Raw genomic sequence first — 24,125 nt, forward strand, 5'->3', positions numbered from 1 at the left:
AGGACTAAGGATGGCTGGCCACCCTTCCTTTCTCAAGGAAGCTCTCTCAAAGAGGTGCCTTTCCTGCATGACATCAGCCTCTGTCATCACTCTCTCACTCACTTTCTATGACCTGCCTTACTCTGCCACGAAGTAGAAATACTGCCAAGAAACAGAGTACCTGGATGTAGTGAGACAGGACTTAAAATGAGAGTTAATACCTACCAGCTGCCACAGATTCTGAGAGGGAGGATTTGGGGATGATTTGGCCCAAGGCTTTTCCTGGGGCTGGCTAATCAGGTATGATCGGTGTTACAGACATCTGAATGAGGCCGAAGGGTACATAGCTAGCATAGGAGGTTGGCTTTTCACCACCAGTAGGGAATGTCACTCCTTTCCACACAGAAGGCTCACAGCCCTGCCACACATTTTCACTGCTGATGTTTCAACATTCTAAGTCATTTTTAAAACAGCTACAACATATTACCGGATTCTTACTCCCAGAACTAGGGTCTTCCATCTCATCCTGCCACGTGGCAAGGTCACAACCACTCTGTAAGTTAATGGGCATTGTAGACTGAATTGTGCCCCTTCCAAAGCCTAGACATTGGGTTTCTAACACCCAATATCACCGTATTTGAAAGTAGGACCATTAAAGGGGTTATTAAGGGATTAAGGGCTCAAAGGTAGAGCTCACATTCAATAGGATGGGGGTCCTTATGAGAAAAACACTAGTTTTGCATGAACACACACACACACACACACACACACACACACAGAGAGAGAGAGAGAGAGAGAGAGAGAGAGAGAGAGATGTAAGGACAGAAGGACACCATGAGCAGGCCACTGTCTTCAAGTCAGAGAAATATGCCTTAGCAAACACTGCCAACCTCTGACCTTGAGCCTGTGCTGTCCTGTCATGGCTGCCTGAGCAATGTGACAGAACTCTTTCACTCCATAGTCTTACAGATTTCCACCCTGCATTCACAGCCCCATCTTTGAGAAACTGTACACAACTGACTGAGCATTAAACTATGTATGCCAAGAAAGAGGCTTACAAGGTGCTCCTTGTGTCTAACGTAAAGGAAAATTAGCATCAATGCCAGGAGATACTTAGGGCAGACAGACACCTAGTATCCCCATCTTATGGAAGAGACGATCAAGAAATCTCTAAATGGGCTTAACATGCTAAATGGTTTGTGCCTTGCCCAAATGTTTAGTGGAACTGCCTCTTAAACTAAGAAACTCAAAGCCTGAAGCCCAGCTCTCCTGCTGAACTGCAGACTTAACATTCCACACAAACCACAGGGGAACATTCTCCATGTAGAGATTCACTACATAGAATTTTCACTCTTTCCCCTGCTTGCTTGCTTTGCTTACTTGCTTGCTTTTCATTTGGAGTTTTTGATATAGGGATTTACTCTGTAGCTCTCCAGACTACTTGAGAACTTACTACACACCCCATGCTAACCTGAAACTCACAGCAATCCCCCAGAATGTGAGCAAACCATGTCTTGCTTTCTTCTAGCTCTTTCTAGAAAGTAAGATGATAGTGTAAGAGGTATTTGGAGGTCAAGCTGACCTTACTGAAAAGAAAGCACAGGCATTCCCTGGAAAAGGCCACTCACCACTAGACATGTGCTGAGGATACGGCGGTAGGAAGCCCTGGCCACCTGGACCCCTGCCTGCAGGGGCTGCTCCATTAGAGCAAAGCACTGCTCAATATTCTTCTCCAGCAGCTCCATCTTCTCCTCCACAAATCGCCGCAGGCCACCCATGTTCAAGTGTTCAGTCTAGGGACAAGGTCACAAGGAGCGTCACCAGCATAAGCTTTAACTTGCAGTTCACCCACAGTAGCTTTATCCTTATTGATCCCCAAAGGCATCCTCAGTGCACAGTCATTCTTGGGTCTTTTAGCATGGAAAACAGAACAAAAATGCCTGTTGCAACTGGTTTGAGGTGTAAAGTCCAGCAGGCTATTTGGGGAAGTAACTGTCTAAGTAACTGTCTATACTCTGGTTTCTCTTCATATTGAAGAAATCTTTCATCTTTTACCAAATTCAATTATTATGAAAACAAAATTTGGGCACCAGCAGGAGTAGAATCAAGACAAGACAGGGCATTGGGGTGAATATGCTCAAAATACATTATAAGCATGTATGAAATGTCATAATGAAACTCATTAGCATGTATGATTAATAAATACTAATATGAAGTATAAAAATATTTTAAAAGAAAACAGATTTTCTCAATGCCATTGCACAAGCATTTAATGGTCTTTGGCTTTACACAAAGTAATTTATGTAGTTAGTGTTCCTCAGACTTCAATGTGCCTTCAATTTTAAAATCTAAAGGCCTAAGATTATGTGTTCCTAGTCAGCCTCTAAGTGAACTATGTTGTGACACCTTATTTTAAGATGTGTTAGATTTGTTTATGTTGTGGAACATTTGTTTTAATGATGCAAAGATGTGCTGCATTCTTTTATGTTGCATTTGTTTAACTCTGTGAAGCTGTGTTACTTTGCCTGTCTAAAACACTTGATTGGTCTAATAAAGAGCTGAATGGCCACTAGCAAGGCAGGAGAAAGGAAAGGCAGGGCTGGCAGGCAGAGAGAATAAATAAGAGGAAGAAGGAGATCTAGGAATGAGAAAAGAAGAGAGAGGACTCCATGGGCCAGCCACCCAGCCACAGAGTAAGAAATAAAGAAAGATATATAGAAATAGAAAAAGATAAAAGCCAGAGGCAAAGGGAAGACAGGATGGTTTAAGAAAAGCTGGCAAGAAACAAGCCAAGCTAAGACTGGGCATTTATAAGTAATAATAAGACTCTATGTTATTTGAGAGTTGGGTGGGCTCCCAAAAAGCCGAGAGAGAGAGAGAGAGAGAGAGAGAGAGAGAGAGTGCAACCAGTTACAGAACTGATCCAGACCTTAAGCCAAACCTTAAAGAGCAAATCTATAAGACCACAGAAATAAAGCCATGCTCCTGATTTCATGAAGAATGCTGCCACTGAGGAAAAACAACACACTCGGGCATGCATTGTATGACGATGTTTTATACAGCAACGGACTACATAGGTGATAGTGACCTCATAACTGGGTGATACTGACAGGGCCTAGGTGTGTGGAAAACTATCATCTGTGTTCTCTGAGGTTTATGCACTGATAAGGTTGATAAGGACACATTTCTCAGAACAAATTCCTGCTGTAAAGGGCTAGATATGAAGAACAGTAAGAGGGGAAGCCGGAACTCTGTATGAATAAATCCAGGGCTCATTGGCATTGAAATGTCATGACCAAATTGCTATTGATCCTAAAAATAATTACTTCACTTAAAATCACTTGGCACTGCCGGATCTAAACTGCCGGTTAGAAACACAATCTTGAAAAATATAAAAATGATGAAGCACACACATTTTAGGGTGGCTTTCTTTCTTTGATTTTCAGGAATTCAAAGGCACTGACGGAACTCTCGTCTTCCAACTTCCCATCAAAGAAAGAATTAAGACCCATACCAGAGGCCAAGGAATTTTGAGGAAAGCTGCTGTGGTTCCTTCCCCTAGACCTCCCTTGTGACGTTCTCATCAGCCTCTGCCCCCGTGTCTTATATGGCTTAGGTTTGGAGGCAGGGTTGAGCCCCCATGGACTGCACCTCTGAGTAGGCAAAGAACAGTAAACAGGGACAGACACTTCCAGGTTTGGTCCCAAAATACCCTGTCCTTGTGTTTGTATATCAAGCCACCCACACATGGCATCACGTTTGATTTATTTTTCCATCGGCACTTCCAAAAGCAATCTTGTGTTGGGCAAAAAGGCAGATTTCACCCCGCAGAACTTTTTCAGGGAATTGGAAGGTCAAACCTTTCCCCAGCTATTTCAAAGGACAATAGTCAAATCAGAAAAAGGAAAAAAAAAATCTCAGATGCCTGGAATTTTGCTTTGTTGTGTCTCATGCAGATAAGCTGAAACAAAGAAACAAAGCCTCAGAAGTGTGACAAACAGCTGGGTTCCATTCCTGCTTTTACAGGGTCTTTCACATCAGTCAGCCAGATCAGTGGGCAGCCAACCACGCTCTGCTTATTTTCACACTGAGGTTGGGTCCTATTCTCTCCTCCTGTCAGGCTCATTGCTGCTTTCCCCTCCACAGGCCAGCACCAGCACCAGCCCCAGGACTTCTTCCAGGAGCCACTTAGCCCCTCTCTTTCCTGGACTAGTTGATCACTTAGATGTGATGGGCAAAACCAAGTGTGGAAACAGACAACGGGCAACTGAGGGAGAAAAGCAAACGTTGTTCACGCAGAACTACCTTCACTTCAGTGTGGGGGAGAAGCCCCCGTGTGGTTAGTTAGGCATTCATAAATGGCTTTCTGTGCCTGCTTAAAGGTTAGGGAAACTGGTCATCAAGGCCTGGCCAGGAGCTGTTGGTTCCAGAAGTTGTCCAACTTCCTGGATTGTTACTAGAGAGAGCCATCTGATCTCTGCAAGTCTTCAGACTTGGGGACAGAAGGCTGGCTTTCTGATTGGGTACAGAGGTAGGGGCTAGTTTGCTGGACACCTTACAATAATAGGATGTGAGTCTGAATTCCATTTTCACATACAGTCTGGTTGATGTCTGAATAGTCATTCTCTTAGAAAAAAACACAACACAGTTAGTGATTGAGTGAAAGGACAGATTTTTCTCCCTAAGTCTCCAAGACTCTACTTTGACAGTTAACTCCCTTCTGTTGTTTCTGGTGTGTGTGTGTGTGTGTGTGTGTGTGTGTGTGTGTGTGTGTGTGTGTGTGCGCGCGCGTGCAGGGGGAGAGGGGTTGTCATCCATCAAAGAGAAACTCTGTCCATTTCTCTAACAAAGCATAATTTTTAAATGGACATTCCAAAGGTCTGCATTCTAGACTGTAAAGATACATGTCTAAACTTTTGCTGGAACCTTCCCCTCCAGTCCTCCTTCTTTCACAGTATCACTACACTTCCTATTACAATCCACCGAGACTTGTCCCCCACGAGCTTGTGTGTTTGAAGCACTCATCCCCACCTGGTGGTGCTGTTTGGGGAGCCTATGGAACCCTTCAGACATGGGGCATTTCTCCTGAGACTTAAACAAGATGGCATGTATTTAAAAGATGGCTGGGTGACTTGGCTTACAGACAATCTGTCCTTTATCACCTTACAGACAAGACTTGCAATCTAAAAGACTGCTCATCTGTCCCTGGAGTCCCTTTGTCCCTGGTATGCTGTGAGGTCCAGGCCCCCATGCCAGGAAAGGAGGAAAGGAAGAAGGTTGGAGAGACTGTGAGGATACAAAGGCAGATAAGAACTCTTGACTCACATCAGATGAAGGCAGCTAGGTGGTCCCTAGGTCAACATATCTGCTCAGGCAGAGTGTAAGACAACTCAGGGAACTTACCAGCAGGCTTTCCTCCGAGTTGAAAGTGTCTGTGAGGAGCAGTAGGCCAAAAGCTTCAGTGACATACTTGGTCACCAGCCTCCTCTTCTTGTCCAAGATCCTTTTTCTAATATATTCTCTTAACTTGGGGATTTCTGGAATTCACAAGCACCACAAATAATATTGAAAAGATGAGGCATTTATAGCAACAGAATTCACAAAGGAGTTCATGAAGCAGTTCCCTGGCTTGGGGAACATGTCACACTTCTGCTCCTTAACCACCATTCATTCACCCATGGACTCATCTCTTATGACCTGTGTAGACATAACCCCATTAGACTCAGACTAAGACCCAACCTGAACCCTTGTCTGACTACCTCAGGTGCCCATGGGCCTCAGGATTCCCTAGCCTTCCTCTGTGCTCATGGCCAACACCATCTAATCTGGCGTTCTCTTATCATCTTTGCACATGGATGACTGTTGGCTCCTTATTTAGACTCAAACTTGTGCAAAGAAAGGAGCCATGCTTTCTATTTTCCCTGCCTCACAGACAAACATGCAATACACATTTATTAACTATGCCTGATGCCTCTAACTGGGCAATTAAAGAATCACAAGCCATACACACTAAGGAAATGACAGCCCAATGTCTTGACTCTTATTAACTCTGATAAAATTTGGAAGAGAGAAGAATTTTGGTCTTAGACACACAACAATGCAAGGAGGTAACAAATTGATAATATTGCACACACACACACACACACACGCACATGCATGCACACACACAAATACACACACACTCACACCACATATAATATGTGCTAGCAGGTATAAAAACTGTGGTAACTGGAAATAAAACTTTCCTGTGGCATGGAAAATTCTAGAGCAGGATGCTTAGAGTGCCAAGCTTATTCTTTCGAATGTTAATGGTTGGGGTTAAAAAAAAATAGAAATTACCACTTTCTTCTGCAGTGAGGAAGGCCTGCTGCCAGTATTCATGAGCACTGACTGTGTACACTAGATCTTCTGAGGCTTCCAGAAGCTTGGAGTCAGCTGGCAGTTTTCTCTGCAGCAAGAGAGACAAGTAGAGAGCAGAATAGGTCAAGTGCGGGGAAAGAGGCACCGCAGAGGCCCCAGAGGAACTCTTGGTAATCTCAGCTTATCCATTTCAATTCTACAAGAGTAGCTTGGGGAACAGACGTGTGTGTGTGTGTGTGTGTGTGTGTGTGTGTGTGTGAGAGAGAGAGAGAGAGAGAGAGAGAGAGCGCGTGCGCGCACGCACACATGTAAGTGCATACATCTGTATGTTGAGATCAGGAGTCGATGTTAAGCATTTCCCTTAATTGCTTTCCACACTGTTATTACTATTACAATTGCTATTATTAGTTATTAGTAATGATAATATTACTATTACTTGAGTCACAATCTCTCACTGAAACTGAAGCTCACAGATTCAGATATAATGGCTGCCAGCTCGCCTCAGGGCTCCTCATATCTCTGCCTTCCAGCACCAGGATTTCAAGCACTGGAGATCCAAAGCCAGGCCCTCCTTGCTTGAATAGTAAGGACTTTACTAAGAGTGTCACTTCCCCAGCCAACATTATTCCTATGTTAAGTTTTGCCAGCTGTCTACTCTTAGCATGGTCACAAGGAAACTGATGTGTGGACAATACCCTCTTAACTATGAAATTCAAATTTCAATTATAGCAGGAAATGCATAGGGAAAATGACTCAAGTGTAAGTGTGTAGAGGAGGATCCTGTTTAGGAAAAGACATGTTCCTAAGTAACATGGGCCTGGGGTGGGGCTCAGCAGTGGAGTGTGTGCTTAGCATGTGTGAGGCTGTGGGCTAAGTCCCTGAACCAAACACTGAAAGCACAAAAGCATGCACTGTTGTAGAGGTAAGCTAAAACCACTGCATTCCTGCTTCTGAGCATTGGTTGTCTCCTGGCTTCCCACCTCTGCCTGAGTGACCCTGGTGAATAGACTGGCGGTGCTGGGGCTGTTTACAGCACAGGAGTTGGTACACGTGCCAATCAGAAGGGCGAGGCGCTACTGTTTTGTTTCATTTTGTTTTAAACAGCTGGTTTTAAAAATATTTCCCAGCATAAGACCAGGCAAAGAGATGTCCTGTACAAACAAAACTTTCTTTGTGTCCTCTAAAAGTTAAACTTTCCTTTTAAAACATTTTTTAAATAAATTATTTGAGAGTTTCATACAATGTGTTCGGTTTTTTGTCTGCTTGTTTGTTTGTTTGTTTTTCAAGACAGGGTTTCTCTATGTAATAGCCCTGGCTGTCCTGGAACTACCTTTGTATACCAGGCTGGCCTCGAACTCAAAGAGATCTGCATCCACCTGCCTCTGACTCATGAGTGCTGGGATTAAAGGCACTCGACATCATCCATGCCTGGCCATACAATGTGTTTTGATCATATTTACCCACATCTCCTAACTTATCCCAGGTCTATAAAAGTATATTGCTGAATAATCATACCCATCTCAATATGGAGTAATTTATTCTTAGTGTTGAGATATATACCTATATCCCTAGATTCTCTGGGGTTTTATCATGAAGAGATGTTGAAATTTGTTAATTTTTCTACAATCTAGTGGGATGATCATGTGGTTTCTGTTCTCTAGTCTCTTAGGTGGTAAATTACAGAATTGATCTACATATGTGAAACCATGGATAATTTTCACAGCAGATACCACTTAGCAAAGTTAAATCAATATCAGATAAACAAATAGACCTATAAACCCCAAGGAAACAGAAGCAGGCTTTAAGCCTTCCAACCATAAAAAGACCAGGGTCAGATGGTTTTAGAGCAAAATTCTACCAGATCTTCAAAAATGAGCTAATACCAATTCTCCTCAAACTGTTCCACAAAATAGAAACAGGAGGGACATTGCCAAATTCATTTTTATGAAGTCACAGTTACTCTGATACCCAAACCACACAAAGACTCAACCAAGAAAGAGTCACAGATATATTGCCTTTATGAATATATTGGCAAAAACACTCAATAAAATACTTGAAAACTGATTCTAAGAACACATCAAAAAGATCATTAACCACAATAAAATATGTTTCATCCCAGAGATGCTGGGATGGTTTAACATACAAAAATCTGTCAATGTAATTCACCATGTAAGCAAACTGAAAGAAATACACACACACACACACACACACACACACACACACACACACACACGATCATCTCACTAGATGCTGAAAAGGCCTTTGACAAAATAAAGCACCCCTTCGTGATAAAGGTCCTCCCTTAATGATAAAGGTCATGGAGAGATCAGGGATAAAAGGAACATATCTAAACTTAATAAGGGCAATATACAGCAAGCCCATCACCAACATCAAATTAAATGGAAAGAAACTTAAAACAATTTCACTAAAATCAGGAACAAGACAAGGCTGTCCACTCTCCCCATATCTATTCAATATAATACTTAAAGTATTATATTGAAGTATTGAAGAGCAATAAGACAGCTAAAAGAGATTAAGGGGATACAAATTGGAAAGGAACAAGTCAAAGTATTGGCATTTGTGATGATATAATATTATACATAAGCAACTCCAAAAACTCCACCAGGGAACTTCTACAGCTGATTAAACACCTTCATTGGAGTGGCTAGATACAAAATTAACTAAAAAAAAATCAGTAGCCATCCTCTATATAAATGATAAATAGTCTGAGAAAGAAATCAGGGAAACAACACCCTTTACTATAGCCACAAATAATATAAAATATCTTGGTGTAACTCTAACCAAGCAAGGGAAAGACCTGTATGACAAAAACTTCAAGTCTTTGAAGAAAGAAAACGGAGAAGATACTGCAACATGGAAAGATGTCCCATGCTCATGGACCATTAGGATTAACATAATAAAAATGCCCATCTTACCATTTGTAATCTACAGATTCAATATAATCCCCATCAAAATTTCATCACAATTCTCTACAGACCTTGAAATAACAATAGTCAACTTCACATGGAAAAACTACAAAAAATAAACAAACAGGATAACTAAAACAATCCTGCATATAAAAAAATAACCTAGATGTTCCTCTACTGAAGAATGAACAAAGAAAATACAATGGAGTATTACTCAGCTGTTAAAAATGATGGCGTCATGAAATATACTGGCAAGTGGATGGAACTAGAAAAGATCATACTGAGTGAGGTAACCCAGACCCAGAAGGACAAACATGGAATGTACTTGTTAATAAGTGGACATTAGCAGTACAGTAAAGGATAATCAGGCTACAGTCCATAGACCCAGAGAAGATAAATAACAAGGAGGACCGACTCCTGGGGAGGATGCATGAATGACACTGTGGAGAGGAGACACTGCCAGTGGGTTGGGGTGGGGCTGTAAGAAGGAATGGGGATGAGAACAGGAGAGATCAGGTGGGGGGGAGGAGGGAAGGAATACTAGGAGAGACAATTGGAATCTGTGGTCATCTCTGGGATGAGCTAGAAACCTAGAACAATGGAAACTTCCAGCAATTTATGCTGGTGACTCTAGCTAACACTCTTAACAATGGGGCATACAGAACATGAGCCTGTAAGCAGGCAATACTTCCAGCGGAGGAACTGGGACACCAACCCAGTCACAAACCCTTTGACTTATAATCTGTCCTGCTTACAAGATATGCTGGAGTAAAGATGGCACAGAACTTATGGAAGTGACCAGCTAATGACTGGTCCAGAGAGGGACCCCATCCTTGACACTGCCTGGAGGGCCAGGACCCAGAGGCTGGCTAACTCAGAGACCTAGGATAGAACCACAAACAACTGGGGGAAAAAGTCATTGAAATGATTCCTAATGCTTAGCCCAACTGTCATCAGAGAGGCTTCAGCCAGCAATTAATGGAAACAGATGCAGAGAACCACAACCAAACATTAGGCAGAGCTCAGGGAATCCTGTTGAAGAGAGGGAGAAAAGATCATAAGAGTCAGAGGGGTCAAGGACACCACAAGAAAACTCATAGAATCAACTAACCTGGGCTCATGGGGACTAACAGAGACTGAACCAATGACCAGGGAGCCTGCATTGGATTGACCTAGGCCCTCTGCATATATGTGTAACTTGGTCTTCCTATGAGACTCCTAACAGTGGGAGCAGGGACTGTCTCTGACTCTGTTGCCTGCTTTGGTGACCTGTTCCTCCTACTGGATTGCATCATCCAGCCTTAACAGAAGAGGAGGTGCCTAGTCTCACTGCACCTTGAAATACCATGGCTGGCTGATATCCATGGGAGATCTGTCCTTATCTAAAGAGAAACAGAGGGGGAGGAGTGGATAGGGAGGGAGAGCTGAGGGGGAGGATCTTGGAGGAGAGGAGGGATGGGAAACTTTGGTTGGAATGTAAAAACAAAAACTACCAAATGCCTTTAAAAAGACGGTGGTCACATTTAGCACTGAAAAGACTTTTTACAAAGAAAGGCCCAGAGAGAGAAAACTGAAGTATAAATTTAGTATTAGTGAAAACAGGAATTCCTAAGTTGAAACCAGACTCCCCAAAGTGATGGTTTTAGGAGGTAGAATGATTATGAAGTGGTTAAGCTATGAGAGTGGAGCCCTTATGAATAGGATTGATACCCTCATAAAAAAATATTTCAGACAGCCCACACCCTTCCCATCACATTAGGACACAGGGAGAAAGTGGCCATCACACTGTGAGACAGGAAGTGAATGTTCCCTGGCCACCACACCACCACACACGCCATTTGAACTTGGCTTTCCCAGGCTCCAGACCTGTGAGAAATACATCTGTTATTTCTAATGGTATTTTCACCATAGCATACAGGTTACCTTAAGGCCTGTTGTAAGTCTCAGAAGAGTTAGAGGGGAGAAATAAGGAATTGAATATCTTACAAAGTACAAATTCTCCTCTTTCTCACTAGTACCCCAGCAAAGTGTCGATTCAAACAGGAGGGAGGTATGTGCAAAATAGTGTGTGTGAGAGAGACAGAGGGGTAGAGAAAGAGAGGGACAGGGAGAGGGAGAGGGAGAGGAAGAGAGTGGGAGGAAGGGAGGGATGGAGGGAGGGGGAGAGGGACAGGAACAGGGAGGGGGAGGGGGAGAATCTTCCTCTCCTTTCCAGCCCAGCTTGGAGAGCTGTGGAATGTACCACAGTTCTGTTTCACACAGTCTTTCCACTGAAGAATGCTCATGGAAACCTTCTAACCTGTCCCCAGACTTTTTTCTTTTCCCTTAAAACCTTCTCTGCAGTGTTGAAAGTGCTGTATGCTCTCTTTTCCCAACTCTCCTCTCCCCAGCCCCTTCTCGCTTCTCTTACCCTCTCCCGACACACCACTCCTGAGTCCTTCATCTCATCTTCTCGGGAGACTTTTGCCTAACTTTTTTCTAATTCTGATTTCTATAACCCAAAATCAAGTGGCCTCCAGCTATAAAAAATGACTACCTTATTCAACTTCAGCCTCATATTTTCAAGGAAGAAAATTAAATCTGCTCCAAAGGCGTATAGTACAAATGACGGTTTCACAAATGAAGGTTCAGAGTGGGCGGAGATTTGGCCCATCACTTAGCCAAGGTCTTTGAAGACTCAAAAGACCTTGTATTCCAATTCCAAGAACCACAGCAACCCTGTACACTGGCGCACTGCTGCCCAGACCCCCACTCATGCAAATCAATTTGCCACATTTACTAGCAATAAACATAGTTGTGAATTGAGCATTGAAGTATTATGCCTTCCCACTTCCTGAGATAATCTGATTAGGAGCTCATAAAATGCATGTTCCTTTCATGCCAGCAGGAACAATGCAAGAAATTGGGAACAGCTTTGCTGAGTTATTGCCTCATGGAAACTGGCATCCAATTGTTCAATGGAAGACTTCAACTCACGCAGGAAGCCTGGTCATCCAGAGCTGGCAACATAAGCTTTGCATCTCTGATTCTACATGGCACAACATGCATTTTCTGCTTCCATGTTGTGGAAGTCAAGACACATAAAGCTATTGACTGAACTAGACAGAAGCCAGATGTTGCCATTGAACTGAACATTTCATTTGGGCAAACCCATAACTCTGATGGCAGTGTACATCCATTTGTGAAAGACACACTATTTGTGCTGCGGTGGTTAGACTTCTGTTTTACAGTCATATGAGACTATTAGGATGTTTATGTTTGTATTATTGCATTGATAAAGTAGTAAGAATAACTGAAGAAAGCACTAAGATTCCCACAGGATAATTACCATAGCTTCTGCCTTACTGTGTAATTTGTCAAACATGGCCACCTGTTGCCATTATAGTCTTGGCTCTGCTCCATGTACCCCTGTCCTAAAGACTATTGGTTCATCTCTCTTCCTCCCTCTTTGTGTGTGTGTGTGTGTGTGTGTGTGTGTGTGTGTGTGTGTGTGTGTGGTGTGTGGTGTGTGTGCCTGTGTATATGTAGTACACACATGTATATAGGAGATGTGCTACCAGCACATCCATATATTGAGGCTGGAGGTCAACATGGACTTTTTCTCTATTGCTCTCCACCCATTTTTTTTTAAGGTAGGGTCTCTCACTGAACCTGGAGATTACTGTCTCAGCTAGACTAGTTGATCCCAGCAAGTTCCTGGGATCTATCTGTCTTGGCCCACATAGCTGGGTTGTTGGCTACAGCTCCCTGCATCCACATCAGCTTTTATAAGGATGTCAGGGATCCAGACTCAGTTCCTTCCTCTTGCTTGCAGAGCGGAGTTTTATGACTAAGCCATCTTCCCAGCCTAAGACTACTGGTTTGGTTTTTGTTTTTTGTTTTATTTTTTGTTTTTTTCAGTTATTGCCAAGAAGCTAGGAATTTCCCCTGAACCTTTCCCTAGTATCATCACCTCCTCTTGCTGCCTATGGGGCTTGGACACTTGTTCCCACAGAGCTAGTTCCCTGGGAAACACCCACACACTATACTTAGTCAACCCCGACTCTTCCAGGAGACATATCCTCATTTAGCCATTCCAGTGATCACAAGGGACACAGCACTAGCTCCCCATTTTAGAGACAAGAAAGTAGAGGTACTGTAACAGGCCTAAGGTCACAGAGGTCATCAAGCAGCAGGACTTACATAAGTCTAACTTGTCTGCTCCAAAGCTTTTAACCTTGCACCCACAGAGGACCACAGGCACATCTGTTCCTCATTATCTGGGGATTGAGAAGCAGAGAAACACACAGCAAAACCACACTCACCTTCAATTTCTCCTTGAGAATTTTATTCCTCTGTAGTTTGATTATTTCATTTCTTTGCAAAACAGCCTCTCTCTGACTTTGAATAGCTTGCTAGATTAAGAAAGAAAATACAGCAGCCAGAGGCTAGGGTTATCAGCAATGGTGAGGTGATTAGTACATGTTATTTTAGCTGTCTTCATTTGTCCCAGAAATGCAAGTATTCACATATTAGGATAATATACTACCAATCACAAAAGGCATTATTTAAAAACTATGATCCAGACCAGAGTGGTGGTGGCACATGCCTTTAAGGCCAGCACTCAGGAGGCATTGGTAGGTGGATCTCTGTGAGCTTGGGGCCAGCCTGGTCTACAGAGTAAGTTCCAGGACAGCAGAGCTACTCAGAGAAACCCTGTGTTGAAAAAAATAATAAAATAAAATAAAAAACAATAACAACAGAATTACTGGTCCAGATGCTGAAGAGATGGCTCAGTGGCGGAGGGCACCTGTTTCTCTTTCAGATGACCTACATGTGGTTTCCCAGCATCTACTTCTGTGGACCACAACTGCCTGTAATTCCAGCTCCAGGGATCCGATGCCCTCTTCCAGCCTCCATTGGCATCTGCACTTACATAGCACATGTGTGCACATGTGCATTCGCGCGCGCACATGCTCACTCATACCACACACACTCACACATACTCACACCACACATTCACACACAGAGACACACATACATGTATACATAATTGATAATAAAAATAAATCTGCTTTTAAATGACTAGTCCATACTTACATTTCTCATCTTTTTTTCCCTGAAAGGAAATAAGAAAAATGTCACAATTACTAAACATGAACTTCGTGTCCTCACATGTTTCCAACTTTGCCAGAAAGCAGCACAGATAGACAGGCATGCCCCTGTCCTTTGTATGATCTCTTTGTGACTCCACCCCCACTCCTGATCATCTTCCAATATCTTGGAAAAGGGCCTTAATTTCTCAATGGTGAGCAATGTCTTGTAAATTCACTCCCTGTCCCAGGCAGAGGGTGGCCCTCTCAATCTGAGTTCCCATGACGCTGGGCTTGTCACTCTCAACTTTTAACCCTCATTTAGACACCGGACTCAGAAGTGAGACAATTTTCAGTGCCCAGCATATTTAATGATGCCCAGTTTCAGAGTTGGCACTGGAAAAGGTGAGCCTCTGATATTCTGTGGTAGGGAGAAGGGCAGGGCAAATTGTAGGGGGCGAAGGATGAAGCTAGAATTCTGACCTAGACCATTAGAGAAAAAGAAGCTCAGGAGAAAACCATTAGGCTTGAGTTTTTGTGAGCCTAGGAGGAATGAAGAGGGGACAAGTGAACAAGCTGGGGACTGCAGAGAGTTACCAGTGACCCAATGACATCGCCATTGTATCTTGTGACTTCATGCTGTGTGCTCAGCACAGCCTGTTTGTGTGTGTTCTGCTCGTTCACTTTTTACTCTCAACAGTACCTCAGTATGGAAGGCAAGTCCCACCTCTCCCTAGTTATTGGGGGACAGAGCTATATGGAAACAAAAACACCTATTAATTTCCACGAAGCTCTCCAACCCGAGATCTCTAGTACATACCTTTCATTCTTAGTCATTAGATAGGTACCCTAAAACCCTTGGGTCAAAATTCTCAAGTTTTGAGTTAAAAAAAAAATTAAGGTTAACAAAACTGAAGTAAAGCCTAACACTTGAAAGCTATACCAGACTGGATATAGTATGTGCCTACTAGTGACAGGAAACCTACATTTCCATGTCTCTAGGGACAGGAAACACTTTTTCCATATTGTGCATATGAGTGGTGCCTCAGATTTCCATAAAGAACAGTGACTGAGCACAGAACACCTGCCCTAGGAGTGTCACATGGCTCAGACTCTTAAGCCAACCCACCCAGGCGTCTTGACATCTCAACAAGTCACATAGACTTCTCTTTCATCCACAACAGTCAGCCTGAGATGATGTTATATTGTCAGGACCTAGGAAAGAAAGTCCAAGGCAGGATGACCCACAGCCTTGCAAATTCAGCACAATACCTGAGATATTCCCACAAGTGGAGTTTGTCAGTCTTGGTGACCACCAGGGCGATGTCCTTGCAGAAGCCACGCTGGCAGGCTTTGATGCTCTCATTCAGAAGGTCCTCATGGGCCTTTCCTCCAGAAACTCGCTCTACATCGCTGATCACCCAGATCACAGAACACTTATCAATGGTCTGCAGAACATGCCCATGACAAGGGTCAGAAGGTGGGTAGCATCTCGTTAGAGAGACTGTGGTTCAGTGATGGATCTTTCACACTGCCTTCTCCATTCCTGCCCCTCACTCAGGGCTCCTACTCCACTCTCTGCACCAGCCAAGGAAGCAGCTGGTAGACCCTCATGTGTGCACTAGCCACATGCTTAGCTGGGCCCCCATTTATCTTTCAAGCCTCTGGACTTGATTACCACAGATGAACAGACCACCTCTCTTGGACATCTTATACACCTCAACTCTCTAGCACATACTGCCTCTCAGACTGTCAGGGTAGCTCTCTGTCACCTACAGGGAAGGGGATCTCTGTGCCTTGCATCTTAGAGTCCACAGAACCTCAAGCACATGACCCACCAGAACTCCCAGCTTCCTGAATTCTAAAATTCAGCCCTCTGGGCCCAGACCATCAGTCACACGAGGCACCTCACTTACCCTCTAAAGAAGACTCTTCAAAATTACCTTTGGTCACTTCGCAAGAAGCTAGATGCCCTATAATTCATGTTTCAAATGCCAATGAACATAACATTAGCAGCATCAACACTGCTTTCTTAAGTGCTCATCTTTGTGTGACAATTATGCATGGACCTGTGATATATTTCTCACTGTATTATCTGTCTCATTGATTCTTGGTTTTTCAACACAGTAAGTTGCACATAAAGAAAGGTATGACTGATTTGTGACTTGAAAATTATTATTCTCATTGTTCTCCTTCATGCCAATTGTGTTAACTAGTAGAGATCCTATACCCCAGAGGGTACCTGGAAACATCTGAAGATATTTTTAAAGAATGCTTTTACTTGCATGTGTGTGTGTGTGTGTGTGTGTGGGGGGGTGCCTACAGAGGCAAGAAAAGAGAGTATCTGATGCTCTGAAACTTGACTTATAAGCATTTGTGAGCCCAATGACATGGATGCTGACCACTTATTCAAATCCTCTACAAGGACAGCAGCAAGTGCTCAGCCAATAAGCCATCTTTCCAGCCACTCTGAAGATATTCTTAATTGTTACAACTTTGGATGTTGACAGCTAAAGGCTAAATAACTTACAATGCCCAAAAGACCTTCCTATAACAAAGAATTATCTGGCCCCAAATGTTATAAGGTTGAGAGACCTTAAGTTAATGACAATGAGTTTCAAATTAGCTTTTCCTAAGGCCACACAACCAATGAGTGGCAGGGTTTGTGGTTAGGTCAATTTCCTAAGGTGCTGCTGGCCCCTGTGCACTGTCCCCACTGTTCTAAGGCATCCCTTTGGTGAAAAGGCAGCCCCAGTATCTTCTCCTTACTCAGACTCTAGCTCATGGCAAATGCCTTTGAAGAGTTTAGGGAGATTGATTTAAACATGGTACTGCTCTGATTGCATGGGGGTGGAAGATACAGTGGCATTATTTGTTCATGCTTCCCCACCACTCCAAGTCTTTTGTTCCATACATCATGGTTTAAAAAATATGTGTTGTGAGTTAGAAAAAGTTCTCTAAAGAGAAGAAACCAGGTTCTGAGAAGTAAAGCAGACACATACATCTGGACCCTGACCCTCATCTATTTGGAATGGACCCACATTCAGACATCAATATAAAAAGCTTGCTGCCTCTTCCTCCTGATTCCCAAATTAGAGTCAACTTAGAGATGCCTGGGATCCTTCAGTGACCACTATGAATATTGTGTGTTCTTCGGTATGGAAGACTGTAGGCCATCAGGCCAGGAGTCTCTTGAGGACAGGGCCTCTTTCGCCCTTGTCTCCTCCGTGTCTAAGCAAGCTACAGGCGCTCAACAAACATGCACTAAGAGGGGAAATGAGGGCAGTCTTAAAAAGTTGGTGCACTTAAATGTCAGCCCCCACACTAAGCTCCTAACTACCAGGATCTGGTATAGTTCCAGCTGTGGAACACACACACACACACACACACACACACACACACACACACACACACACCAACCAGATCTCAGAGGAGTGATGGGAGATGCCATTATGTATATATGTTTCTCATACCGGTTAATAATAAAACACTGTTGGTCAATAGGAAAGGAAGATAGGAGGGACTAGGAGACAAGGAGGAAATAGGAAGTAGTAAGGAGGAGTCAAGATGGAGAGTCTGGAGAGAGCTATATGTGGCAGCCGGCTCCGGTAAGAAGAACACGTGGACATACATAGATTAACACAAATGGGTTAATAACTAAGGCAGAGCTAGCCGATAAGAAACAAGTAACCGGGCCAACAGAATTATATCTAATACAGAGTCTCTGTGTATTATTTGGGGCTGGCGTGGCGGTGGGACAAGGCCAGCAGGGCGGGCGGAAAAACCATACTTCTTACAGAGGAGGGATGAGGTAGCATACTGCCAACCCCACCCTCATCCCTCCCAAAGATGAAAATGAGCATTCAAGGATTATGTGACAACACCCAATGTCCCACAGTGACATCTAGGTGGAAGAGCAAGGACATCTAAATTTGTTGTCATCTTTTTAGGGACAGCAGAGTTGGTGGCAATGAGTCTTGTCTTTATAGTTAGCTCTCCCTGGGAAGAGGGTGACTTCAGCTGCTTCCTGTGAGAGGCTATCAAAAAACCTCAGGAATGCAGGGGAGCAAGGCCAGGCAGAGCACTCTGGGAACCTGCCAGCCTCCTTAGAGCACCACCCAGACCACATCTACTGGCTTTGATGAACCACTTGATATATCCAAGCTAGCTACAGCCATGTTCCACCCAAGGAGAGAGGCAGCTCCTCTTCAGCTGTCACTCGCTTGGCCTGAAACTAGCCAAGGTCTTAGGGCTAAGACTTGGAAGAAACAGAAATTCACATGGCCAGACCTGAGCCACTGATCAGAGCAAGGGACATAGACTACCTCGTGCCAAAGGGGAGGAAAAAAAAGGACAGGGCTGGGAAGGATGGAGTCCCATGGGTGAGCTAAGAAACCTGATTATCACTGAATCTCTGTCGCTGGCTAGCATTGGACAAGCTACTTGGTTCAGCTGTACAGTCAGGCTCTACATTAACTCAGTGTTCACTGGCAGAGCTCTAAAAGTTCTTCGTAACAGCTGCTCTGCTACTAACAGTTGATGCTGGCATTGGTCATCCATCACTGTCCCCATCTAGCTGGGGTCCTGCATTCATTCATCCATATTTCTGTCTACCCGTGGTCCTGTATTCCCCCTGTACCATCTCTTTATTTAGAGAGTACCCTGGTTTTTCTTTTCTCCAGAAAGCCAAACTCAGAAGCAACAGGATGAAGGCAGACAGCTCCAGGTTTTCTTTCTGCCTTTTCCCTCCTCCACACCCCCCATGACCCTCCCTCTGTCCTCAAGGAGCATCACCCTTCCCCACCTTGCCAAAACAGATGCAGACTCTTGGTTCTTGAGTGGCCGATTGCTGTGCCTTGTACCCTTGGCCTCTGTTATGATTACTATGGGAAAATCCTCCCACAGGCTCATGTGTTTGAACAATTGGTTCCCGGAGTCTCTCTGTTTCTCTCTCTCTCCCTCTCTCTCTCTCTTCCCCTCTCTCCTTTTTCTCTCGATCTCACTCGCTCTCTCGCATGCCCATATGTCTATCTATCTCTGTCACTTTTTCTTGTGTGAGGATGAAATATGATCAGTCTGCTTCCTGACTGTCACACAGGACCCATGCCCCTGCCTCCCTGCTTTTTCCATCATGGTGGACTCTACCCCCTCTGGAACCACAGCCAACAAAACAAGTCCTTTCTCCCCTAAGTTGATTTTTCATCAAGACACTCTGTCACAGCAACAGAAAAGTAACTAACAGAGCCTAATCCCTTTCCTCTTCTTCCCAAGGCTCTTCTCTACATCATGCATTCTTGTCTCAGCTACATACACACCCTGCAAATCCTCTCCCCAGTTTCTGTGGCCATCCACTGCCCTGCTCAACACAAGAACACAGAGAAATGAAAGAATTTAATGTCAACAAGCTCACAAAATCCAGATTTGTTTCTCTGAAGGGGAGGAGTAGACAGGGGAAGGATAAGCCCATGAAAAAGAATCACCTTCTTCCACATCTCATCTCTCTTGCTGTTGAAGTCTCCTGTGCCTGGAATGTCCACCAGGACAACCCCTTCTGGAATCAGTGCAGATTTGGGAAGAATCACTTCCACGAATTTGATCAAGGGCCAGATTTGCGTTTCATCTGATTCTCCATCCCAGTGTCTCCTCTGAGTCCGAATGTAAGGGTCCAGCTTAACAGATAGCTCTCCTGCCTGAAGAGGAAGAACAGGTTGCATGTATCAACCATGTTGATGGCTCTTTATCCTGGGTTCACTGTGATGCAGTCATTGAGGGAATGATGAGGGATGGTGAGATGTCCTCAGACAACAGACATCATCAGGAAGCATGGAATGCTCTCTTCATGGACCTGTGAGCCTGGGAAGACTCCAGAGACCAGCAAGTTCAAGCTCCTTAACATAGTTGGGACTGGAGAGGTAGCCCAGTGAATAAGGGCACTTGCTGTTCAATCATGAGGTCCAGATCTCAGAACTCACACTGGGCAGCTTAGAGCTACCTATAACTCCAGCTCCAAGGAATCCCTCTGTATGTGTGTCTCTCTGTCTCTGTCTCTCTCTTCCATACAAACACAAATAAAATAATAAATATTTAGAACTCACTGGGCCTGGGGATACGGCTCAATTGTTAGAGTGCTTACCCAGCAAGCATAAAGCCCTGGTTTTGGCAGCAGCACTGCATAAACTGAACATGACAGTGCATGCTTGTAATCCTAGCACTCAGGAGATAGAGACAGGGGGATCAAGAGTTCAAGACCATCTTTGGTTACACAGCAAGTTCAAGGCAGTTCAGAATATAAGAGAGCTCCCTAACTTTCAGATGATGTAGCCCTCTGTTGGAAGAAGACTCCAGAAGAGTTACAGGATGCTAAATTTATCTCCCAGATTCTATTTGCTTCTAAAATTGATACAGCTTTCTAAATTTTGCTTAGAACATATTTTCTCCACATGGCAAAAGACAACTGTGAAGAATTTAGTTACTGGAAACCTCATATATAATTATAGAAAATAAATCATGGCATAATGACCATAGTTTCCAAATTAAAAATTGATCAGAAAATTGATCTTTTAAAAGGTTGTTTAAAAACTTCCAAGTAGAGCCAGGAAGTGGTGGCACATATCTTTAATCCCAGAACCTGGGAGACAGACAGGTGGATCTCTGTGAGTTTGAGGCCAGCCTGATCTACAGAGTGAGTGCCAGGAGAGGCTCAAAAACTACACAGAGAAACCCTGTCTCCAAACAAATGAACAAACAAACAAAAAAAACCTTCCAAGTAGATTATATATATATATATACACTCCTCTCTCTCTCTGTCTGTCTCTCTGTCTCTCTCTGTGTGTGTGTGTGTGTGTTTGATATTTGATATGTAGGCTTTTCCAGAACATTTTAACAACAGTGAGTGGACTGAGGGCAGGGAGAGATCCCATTCTACTGTTTCTTCTTAGATACATCTGGGAACAATGACAGGGCAGTAATTCTCAACTGGGACACTTCAGAGAGCAGAAAAGCTAGGGTCTATGATGGTCATTGTTGATCTATGTCTACAGAAAGGTCCAGAAAGAAAGCAAGAAAGAATGAAGCACACATGTAAGTTACACATATGCATGCCACAGGGCACATGTGGAAGTCAGAGGACAACTTGTAGGGATCAGTTCTCTCCTTCCACTTTGTGGTTCTCAGAGATCAAATTCAGGTTGTCAGGCTTGATGGCAAGAGCCTTCACCTGCGGAGCCACTTTACTTGCCCCACCGTGGGAAACCTAGGTTGTTTGTTTATTTGTTTTTAATGTACAATATTTATAAGTTGAGTGTTGGTGTCACAGACATTTTGTCTTAATATAAATTCTGAATTTCAGCATAATAGAATTCATGCCAAGTCTGAAAGTGGATGAGCAGCCCGGTCTTCACCCATGCCAGCCTGGATGTCCATCTGTTTGGGGAGCCAAGGGAGTGAGGTTGACCTAATCAGGGCAAACCAGGTTGCTGCCTTCAAACAGCTAAGAAGAGCCATCTGTCCCAGTTTTGAACAATGAAATCCACACGAAGTTATCAAGGGTGTTTCTGGGAATGTTTCCACTTCCTGAAATGGGGCATGTATTTGTTGCCAACAATCATCTACTTCTTTCCATGAGATTAGCTGCAATGTCTGGCATGTTAGCAGCAACCTTATGACTAAGAGGCAACAAGCACCATGGAAGGCCAAGGATGCCACAGAGATGTTGAATTTGACACAGCTGAGTCACTAAACCAATCTATGACCTTATTACCCCCAAATGTGTGAACTTCATTTGCTTAAGCCTTGAGATATATATATATATATATGTGTGTGTGTGTGTGTGTGTGTGTATACACATATATATATTAATGAATAATATAATATATATTCATTTTCACTCAAAACTATCCCAAATGAATCCTCAACTCACTGTAGCATAAAACTCCATTTACAAATCAAAGGTTACCATCTATAGGCATAAATAATGGAAGATAACTTGAATGGTGGCTAATTCTGATTTGGGTACCTGTTTTGTTTTTTTTTCCCAATAAAAACAACTGCACCTTGAACAATTCCCCTGATGTATTCAACCGTTATATTTAAGACTAACAATAAAGAGAAAGAAGTCTTGACATTACCTCCTCTGCCTTAAGAGTGATAGTTCTGGAAGTGGGGATCCTCCCTCTGAGTTTGGTCCTTAGCAAATCCTCATAGGGCTTCCTTTCTGCCCCATGGCCATACAGCATCTGTAGCTTCTGGGCTGCCTCTTCTGCTGCATCATCTGTGGTCCACGGATCCACTTCTCCCCTGGGCCCAGCTGCTCTGTGCAGGAGTGTAGTCAAGTCCTTCAGCTCTGCCTTCCACTCCTGCCAAGGCAGAGCAAGCCACACTGCTCATGACAGATAGAGGGAATGGTAACAAGGGGAAGGGCGGGGCACAGGGGCCTGAGGAGGGAAGAGATTAGAAAAGAGGGAGGGCAGAAGGGCAGGCTGGCATACCTGATCAGACAGAAGGTGGATTTTGGCCTCATACTGCTCACAGCAGCCTGAGCTCACTTGTACGATGCAGGACGTGCAAATGCTTTCTCCAGACACTGGTAGAAACATGGCTTGCTGGATAAGGGCGTTGATCAGAGAGCTCTTGCCAGCACCTGTGCTTCCCAAGAACCCAACGTAGATCGGCTCCAGGGGTGGCTTTTCAATCAAGGCCAGGAGCCGGTTTCTGCATCCATTTCAGCGTGCACATTAAGCATGAAGCAAAGCACATCAGAACAGAATGCAAAGAAACTATAGTCTGATCCTGGCCAACTCACTGTCTCCTTCCTTTCTTTGATGATGGGGTATTACTGCTCCCTATTGACCACATAGTCTTGGGCTGGGGAGCAAACAGGACTAGGTAAAAATGCTCAGTAAACATAATTCTCCAGGTTATACTGTCTACATAGATGTAAGACATTCCTGTTTGTATTCCATGTTCTCGTCTCTAATAAAACCCATGCAGAAAAGTCTAAGGAGTAACCCAGACTCCCATGAGCAAGGTCAACTACGTCATTAACTTGCCTGGGGACCTTCAAGCCAGTTCTGTACAAACAGCTGATAAACTCAGTGACACATGGCTGGCTGGATTTGGAGCATTCCCACTTACCCAGAGTGTGACTTTGCTCCATGTCTTGGTCTCTGTGAGTATCCATTTCAGTATAAATTGGACAACCACAATAGAGTAGCTGACAACAGTGACCACACAACAAATGGCTACTATCAATCAACACAAAACAAAACACTGCTGGAAAGAAAGCCTCCAGCCATAGGGATTTTCCCCCCATCCTTTCATGCTGTTTGTATTTGTAAGCAGGTTTTGTTTTTCCTGGTGGGGGTGTAGCATCGGATGCAGATTCCAGACTCACATGAGATACTTGAGTCCACTGGGAATGCTGTCATCCAGGAAAACGGACTGAATCATCTTCTGATAAGTGTTGCTCAAAACCCTCCTGGTCCGAGACTCCAATTTCTCATCTGGAATCAACAGAAATGGGTTGCCTAGGGGTGTACCTGGCAGAGAAAGAGTGCCAGATCCCCAAAGGAGCCTACTGAATACTGCAGGAAAGGAAGAATCTCAGCCAAATGAGAAGCCAGTTAAACCAAGCGAGCAAACTCTCTGCCACTGGAGATGGGTGTTTACCAACATGCAGTGCCTGTCGTGATCACCCCCAGAGACCAGCGCACTTTGCACTCCCCCCACCCCAGAACCTGTGTTTTGTCATGGACGTTAGCCCTTCTAGAGCCATCTCTCCTGCAGATTC

The 24,125-nt window shown here is 43.9% G+C and overlaps 1 protein-coding gene across 1 annotated transcript in view; it reads right to left on the bottom strand.

Annotated features, from left to right (window-relative positions):
* The window catches only part of Nuggc (nuclear GTPase, germinal center associated), a 35,628-nt gene that overhangs the window by 10,657 nt on the left and 846 nt on the right, over positions 1-24,125 (bottom strand). Inside the window, exons 3-12 of the mRNA XM_051195167.1 lie at positions 23,730-23,838; positions 22,825-23,047; positions 22,465-22,692; positions 19,819-20,028; positions 15,611-15,786; positions 14,346-14,364; positions 13,571-13,660; positions 6,319-6,427; positions 5,383-5,516; positions 1,608-1,772 (exon numbers count right to left, since the gene is read on the bottom strand). Coding sequence (XP_051051124.1) covers positions 1,608-1,772; positions 5,383-5,516; positions 6,319-6,427; positions 13,571-13,660; positions 14,346-14,364; positions 15,611-15,786; positions 19,819-20,028; positions 22,465-22,692; positions 22,825-23,047; positions 23,730-23,838 — 1,463 coding nt within the window. The remainder of the gene's footprint in view (positions 1-1,607; positions 1,773-5,382; positions 5,517-6,318; positions 6,428-13,570; positions 13,661-14,345; positions 14,365-15,610; positions 15,787-19,818; positions 20,029-22,464; positions 22,693-22,824; positions 23,048-23,729; positions 23,839-24,125) is intronic.

This window comes from Phodopus roborovskii, unplaced genomic scaffold, assembly GCF_943737965.1.
Source record: "Phodopus roborovskii unplaced genomic scaffold, PHOROB, whole genome shotgun sequence".
Lineage (NCBI taxonomy): Eukaryota > Metazoa > Chordata > Mammalia > Rodentia > Cricetidae > Phodopus > Phodopus roborovskii.